The sequence below is a fragment of the Triplophysa rosa genome, linkage group LG11, assembly GCF_024868665.1.
Source record: "Triplophysa rosa linkage group LG11, Trosa_1v2, whole genome shotgun sequence".
Taxonomy (NCBI): Eukaryota; Metazoa; Chordata; class Actinopteri; order Cypriniformes; family Nemacheilidae; genus Triplophysa; species Triplophysa rosa.
The window spans coordinates 10325185-10332629 of record NC_079900.1 but is presented as its reverse complement, the minus strand read 5'-3'; the positions used below and the strand labels follow the sequence as shown (position 1 = coordinate 10332629).

Below are 7445 nucleotides of genomic sequence, written 5' to 3'. Positions count from 1 at the left end.
GTATGAGTTGTTAGAATAGGACAATATCTGGCTGAGATAACCGTTTAAAACTCTGGAATCTGAGAGCGCAAAAAAAATCAAAATATTGAGAAAATTGCCTTTGAAGTTGTTAATCAGGGGCACTGTGGCAGTCCATCCACTCACAAAAATAAAGTTTTTATATATTTAAGGTAGGAAATTTACAAAATATCTTCATGGAACATGATCTTTACTTAATATCCTAATGATTTTGGCATAAAAGAAAAATCGATAATTTTGACCCACACAATGTATTTTTGTCTTTTACTAAAAATGTTCCCGTGCTACTCAGAGGCGTATTAAGACCTCATGGTGCCCCTGGGCAACAGCCCCAGAGGTGCCCCCCATCAACCCACCTACCCACACGCATGAATCCACTCATTAAAAGATTTCATAAGAATGAAACTCAGCAATTTACAATATACTATTTTACAAGAATTACACATGACACTTTTGTAGAATAGAACACAAAAAACAACTCTTTTCCATTAAGTATTTTTAACAATTAGGCCTACTATAGTTAAGGGGCACCTGCTTTCTGTTGTAACGTTACATTTCAGGTTTTGATGTAGTGAAAAAAAATCACTTAACATTTTTTTAACAGGTGTAAATGTTGTGCGTGCCACAAAGTGGGGGTACAGGGACACACACACACACACATATACAGTTTGCATGTATTCACATTAGGGGGACAATGGAACAATGTACAGATTTTCAGGACATTGAGACTTTAATTCACCAAAGTGGCATTCACCAGATTACAATGTATAGCAAGGTTATTCAAATAACATGAAACGTTATTGTTACTATTTTAACTGCTATACAGCTATTCAAACGCTCTATTTAAGCACAGTATGTGTATATTCTTCTTACTAAACGATCACATAAGTACTAAGATAAAAGTGTACTCCACTAAAAAGGACACGTATGAATTGATTGCTATAGTGATGACACCGTTCTTCACTTTCACTTTAAAACCCAGGTTTGGACCTTAAAAAGTGGCCTTACCTCCACGTACTATTAGCATACATTATCGGCACTATAACATCTAATTTCTGACGCATGCCATGTATATATACATTTATTAATCAGTGCTAATCCCCGCATTTTTAGTCGCCGCTACGTAATGCTGCATCGTTCCCGCTTCCATCTGTTTGAAGATTAAAGTGTATACGAAAGACAACTCGCCTCATAACACTCACTTGTGATTGGCTGAATGTTAATTCACTCAAATCTATGTAACTAACCAGATAACATGGGCGGGAATGTTGGCGGAGGTGTGTCGAAAAAGTGCGGAGGACAGAACCATTTTTATCTGAAGTGGGGGTATTCCCGCACATGGTGCCACGCCTATTTAGCGCAGATGCGTGACTTAAGTCTTAAAAAACAAGTGCTTATGTACATTTATAAAAAAATATTTTGTATTGTGGGTTTATTTGGTGCCCCTAAAGTCTTGGTGCCCCTGGGCACTCGCCCAATTGCCCATATGGTTAATCCGCCTCTGGTGCTACTTAAGACTGGTTTTGTGATCCAGGGTCACAAATGAGATTATTGTGCGTCACTTCTTATTAGGATTCTTAGTGCCCCCTTGTGTTAAAACTCAGCTACATTTTTATTCAACGAATTTGACTATGTTCAAAATTCTAATAATATTATTTTGTATTTAATTATTTTAATTTTAATTTCGTTTATGTATTTGTAAATAAAACATTTGTTTGACTATTTATTAATGTTACTACTAGTACTAATAATCAAAATGATCTGAACTCGTTAAAAAAAACATAGGCCTATGAAAAATACAATATAAACAAACTGTAACATAAATACGTACAAGCAAGTTTAAAACATTCTTGGTACCCATTCTTTTTTTATTCAATGTCACGTAACAGTCTCTAGGGATATCTGTGCTAGGACATCCCATAAAAGTGCAGTCAATCCAGACTGCAGGAAAAAGTGCCTAAAGTGACCTAGATCCAACTTTGAAAGGAAGATGGGGAGGACTGTGCGTGAGTGCTCGTATGTCTCATATGAAACCATTTAAATATAACATCAAAAAAGTTTCAAAAGCTCTATGTCAGGGACGTTAACAGTGTTATACGTCATGTTGAACGTCACTCATGATGGGGTAATAATACTACTGTATGAGGGTTGCTATGTGTTGCATGTTACATACTGTGTTGTACACTTATTTTCATGCTTTTCGTTTAAAAGTAATCAGATGTACATTGCTCCTTTGCAGAGCTTGTGTAAGACTTGATGGCTCCTGACATTTAGATAATTCTTTATAATGTCACAAATACCCAAATCGACATGTCACAAAATACAAATTTGTTTAATCTTCATTCACTGCCTCTGTGCAGTGTTAGGGTACCATTAACATGCTTTCTCTAATCCATGACAAAATGTCTAGGTGTACGTGACCATCGAGAAAGATTTATCAATGAAGGCCATTTTGTGTTTAGAGCGAGAGAGAGAACAAGCCTGGCTCCTTGCCTGAGCTAACCTAATACAGATTGCTTATGTGTCACCATGCCAATCTGTCAAGCTTTGCCGCTGACCCATTGACGCAAACACTGTCCAACCAGAGAGTATTTAAACCAGATTTTCTTGACCAGCTCAGACAGATGATGCGGGGAGAGATTTATGTTTAACCAAGGTCTACAATCATAAAAGCAACAAGAGTCTTCCTTTTTGAAGTGGAATACTGACCGGCTGTACAAGATGAGTTCAGGAAACAGCACCGACAGTTTCAGCGACTCACCCATCACACCAACAAGAGTAGGTGGTCCAACCACACCAAGGAGGATGACAAGACAATTCAAGAGCAAACCACCCAAGAAAGGAGTCAAAGCGTAAGTAGACAATATTCAAAGATAGTTCCCTAAAACGAAAAACTCACCCTTGTGCCATTTCAAATCTAACTTTCTTTTTCTTTGTGGATCACAAAATTCTGCTTAAAATTTCCTTTTGTGCGCCACACGAAGCAAAAAAAGAAAAAAATGGAATAGCAGAGTGAATAAATGATAGCAGAATAATTCTCAGATCTCATAAGGAACACTGTTGGAGGCAAAAAGTTTAATATAAGAAAATTGGCTGTTATGTTTACCCAAAACAAATCTCTTCAGGAATTGAATCAAAAAAGTAATTAGGGAATGTGATCACTTTCTTCCCGTCCTTCTCTGCTCTCGTTAGATTCGGAGATGATATTCCAGGAATGGACGGTCTTGGCACTGGTGGGTGCCGCTCATACGCTGTTTGTGTACAGATCACATTACGCTGTTTTGTGTTGTTGTGTGATATTATGCTAAACCCATTACTCTTGCAAAGTGATTTTTCTCACTGTCTGGCTAATCGTGGCGCTTCTTCTGCCAACTTGTCTCATACACAGACATCACCGTGGTGTGTCCCTGCATGGGAAGCCTTCAGCCATCTGGAGCTGCACGAGCTTGCCCAGTATGGTATTGCCTGAGGAAGAAGCCAAGTTTCTTGGTGAAGATGTATCACTTGCTGTTAAGTGGATCAGACTCTGTCTCTGGATCCCACCTGAGGGATGCTGCATCTCAGGACACGTGCATTGCCTTGTACTCTACTGCAAACTGTAGATGTATACAGCAAATGCACAGCCGTGCAGGAGGAAATAGGTTTGTAAAGCTTTATAGGGTGTTATAAAGCTGTTGAAATAAGATTTGTATTTGTGCTATTTCTATATGTCATTTGCTCAGTAGATACATTGACATTGGAGGACATTTACATTTACGCATTTGGCAGATGCTTTTATCCAAAGCGATTTACATTGCATTATACTATACATTTGTCTCTGAGTATGTGTGATACAATTATGAATTAGCTGGTGATCTAATTTTATTGCATTACAGTTTTTCTCAATCGCTTTAGCTCATTTCTCGAATAAGACTTTTTTCTCAAAACAATAAGTTCGGGTCTCTGAACAGTTAGTTTTTGGTTCACATCAGACTTGAATTTCTTATTGATTTAGGCAAATTGCATATGTTTTAGTACATGTTTGCAAAGGTTATGTACAATTCTCAACAATATGCACAATAACTAAAAGCTGTTTTTTATCAAAACTGATTAGCTGACAATTTCTTCAAAACTTCTGAACATTCTTTCATCGTGTGAACCATCACATGCAAAATGATGCATTCAAGTATCAAAATCTATCAGGCATTCATGAATATTCTGTGAATATCTATGACATGGAAAGTTTGTAATGTCTGCTAAATTTGCAAATTGTCTGCCAACTGGAATAAATCACTAAATACAATCACCCAACCAATAATTTGGAAGCATATAGTATACTGTATATGGAGTTTGCCCACAGCACATTCACTTGAGTATTTTGAGAAAGCATACGACCAGCCACAAAATCTGATACCTCTGTTAGATGCCATGAACGCTGCTTATGAGGACATTACAGTTACAGTTATCACTGTATGGGATGGGTGCACCACTGAAGGAGATTTTCTCCCCGGTGCATTGCAAGAAAAAACATCAGATGTGATTTGGATAAAAATCTTTGTCCAGACCAACAAGAGCGATTGGATGTAGTTTTTCATGGATGTCATTTGTGTAACATGTATAAAACATTTACAGTAAAAATAAAGATTTTTTTCAGTTTACAGCATATGAAACACATTTCTACAAAATAAATGTACTGGATAAATCTTTTTCTGGGTACTACAGTACTGATTATTCCCAGCAAATATTCACCTACTGCAGCGTTTCTCAAAGTGTGGGGCGGGCCCAACTGTTGGGGAACAAGTGGGGCACGACAAACGGGAGGAAATTTGGTAATTTTTGTGCCCATCTCTATTAATTCCTTTATTTATTGACCATACACTCAAAAAAACAACAACGACAAATTAAAATGTAAGCCTTACTTAGAACAACATCAGACAAGACAGACAGTGGACCTAAAGTTTTTTACCCTTTTGTTGGGGCGATTGGGGACAGGTGGGGCTCCGAACCCTTCCCTACCCCCAAAGCGGGGAATGGCAGAAAAAGTCTGAGAAACACTGATCTACTGTAAGTGTAATTTGTTTGTTAATTACAGTTAGTGTCATAAAGTAGAGCATAAATGAAATTTGTATATAACAATAATAAAAAAAAAGCATTTCCTTAGCATGTCCCTTGATCCTGATTAAGTGGGCTCTGGCAAAGTACTGTGGCACTCTAAGCATGTTTAGGAGACGTGTAACATCTGTATTGTTTTAATGTATTTTTGTATGTTTTTAGATGAATGGAGATTTGTGTTTGTGTTTTCTTTTTGGTTGTTTTTGTCCATATTTTTTGTATGATCATTGGATGTAATGTACAGCACTTTGGGCTGCCCTTGTGGCAGCAGAAATGTGCTATATAAGAAATAAACCTAAACCTACTGTAAGTGTACATTTTTTGTTAATTACAGTCAGTGTCATAAAGTAGAGCATAAATGAAATTTGTATATAACAATAATTTTCACATGACTGCCATTGTGAATAAGAATCTAAGCATTTTGATTAGTACGACTCACACAATTACAAAAACACTTTCTATTCTGGTGGCACTGGCCAATTGTCTGACAAAATAACTAGCTTTTGAAGCCAGAATTAAATGTTTTGAATCAGTTATTACATTTTGCAGACATGCAATAGAGTTATGATGTTCCAGCAAACAGTTGTGACCATTGAACTTACAGTTTAGAGAATGTTCAGTCTCATTCGAGAAATGAGCCAAAGTGATTGTATCGCAGTATTACAGACAATTTGCCAATTTAGCAGACATTACAAACCTCCCAGATATACATGCATGCCTGAAAGATTTTGATAACTGAATGGATCATTTTGCATGTGATGGTTCACACAATGAAAGAATGTTCAGAAGTTTTGAAGAAATTGACAGTTTCACTGAGAATCAGCTAGTCGGTTTTGATCAACAAGCTATATGCTTTTAGTTATTGTGCATATGGTTGAGAATTGTAAATAACCTTTTGCACACATGTGCCAAAACACAGGCAATTTGCCTCAATCAATAAGAAATTCAAGTCTGATGTGAACAAAAAACTAACTGTTCAGAGACCCGAACGTATTGTTTTGAGAAAAAAGTCTCAATTGAGAAATGAGCTAAAGCGAATGAGAAAAACTGTAAATTATTGAGTAGTTCTTCACACAGTTTAGGAGTGATACATCATTGACAATTCTAAATTACACATATGAACTGAATTCAATATTCCTAATGTGCTGTAGTAACACGAAACAAAAAGTGGTTCCAAAGACAATAAAGTTCTGCCGATTACTTAATCAATCCTATTGATTGCACAGAATAATTATAATGGACAACATACTACAGATTGTCAGCTTAGAGAGAGGGTTGACACAGTTAGTAAAGGCAGCAGCACAATTTGATGCCCGAGAGGTGTATTGTGGCACCTATTGATTTGAGAGGATTGAGGAAAGAGGATTTAGACAGACTAAATGGATCAGGAGACTAATCTTAACTCTTGATCTGTAGACACCTGTGCTAGAGATGGACATGTTGCTCCATATTATATCCCTGTTTTTTCTTATAGTTGATTTATTCTGTTGTGCTATTGGGGTGCGATCACATTATAAATAAATAAATATGAATGGTAAGAGTTTGATAAAGCAATAGTTTTGTTAAATGTCACTTTTTATTACGTAGCAGGGTCCAAAACAGCTATTTTGAAATAAAATGTAATAATATTCCATAGATTATTGACGTGTATATCATTTTAAGGAATTTCACTTTTTTTTGTAAGTTGTAAAGAGTTTTGGTTCAAGAAATGTGGGAAAATATAGGTTTCGCTCAACAAAAAAAAGTTATTTTAAGTTATTCAAAATATTTGATGCATTGAGATATCAATTAAACAGAACCTGTTAAAATCAATTCCTACAGTTATATGTTCCTAATCTGCCTACCTATGAGATTTTAACTTCTTAATATGAACAAATCTTGCTATAAACTTGGCATTGTGCACAAACGACTCAGCTTGTGATGTTCCACACACTGTCGCTTTTTGTAAAAGCATCTGCTGAATGAATAAATACATGTAAAACTATGAGATTGTTGTAGTTGCTGATAAATTAATCATAGCTGATACATCATTCATGGAATACTTCAGTCAATCACATCTGTAGAGAGTGCTAGACAAGCATGTGAGGAATCCATACTACAAACATACGGTCAAGCTTATAGCTTAAAATTACTCATAGGTTTATACATTTGAAACACATAATTTATAATTATCAGAAATCAGAAAGAGCTTTATTGCCAAGTGTGCTTGGACACACAAGGAATTTGTCTTAGTCACAGAAGCTTCCAGTGCACATACAGGTTAAAAAAGTGACCAAGGCACAGGTAACAAAACAACATATGTTGATATAATATTATACAACATTATACATGTTGTA

General features: G+C 36.2%; 1 protein-coding gene across 1 annotated transcript; it reads left to right on the top strand.

Annotated features, from left to right (window-relative positions):
- The first annotated feature begins 2653 nt into the window (after positions 1–2653).
- On the top strand, positions 2654–5801 carry LOC130561899 (retinal cone rhodopsin-sensitive cGMP 3',5'-cyclic phosphodiesterase subunit gamma). Its single transcript, XM_057346529.1, is given in 4 exon segments — positions 2654–2870; positions 3211–3251; positions 3407–3429; positions 3431–5801. Coding segments are annotated over 4 exon segments (252 nt in total). The 5' UTR covers positions 2654–2739; the 3' UTR covers positions 3488–5801.
- Positions 5802–7445: the final 1644 nt, after the last annotated feature.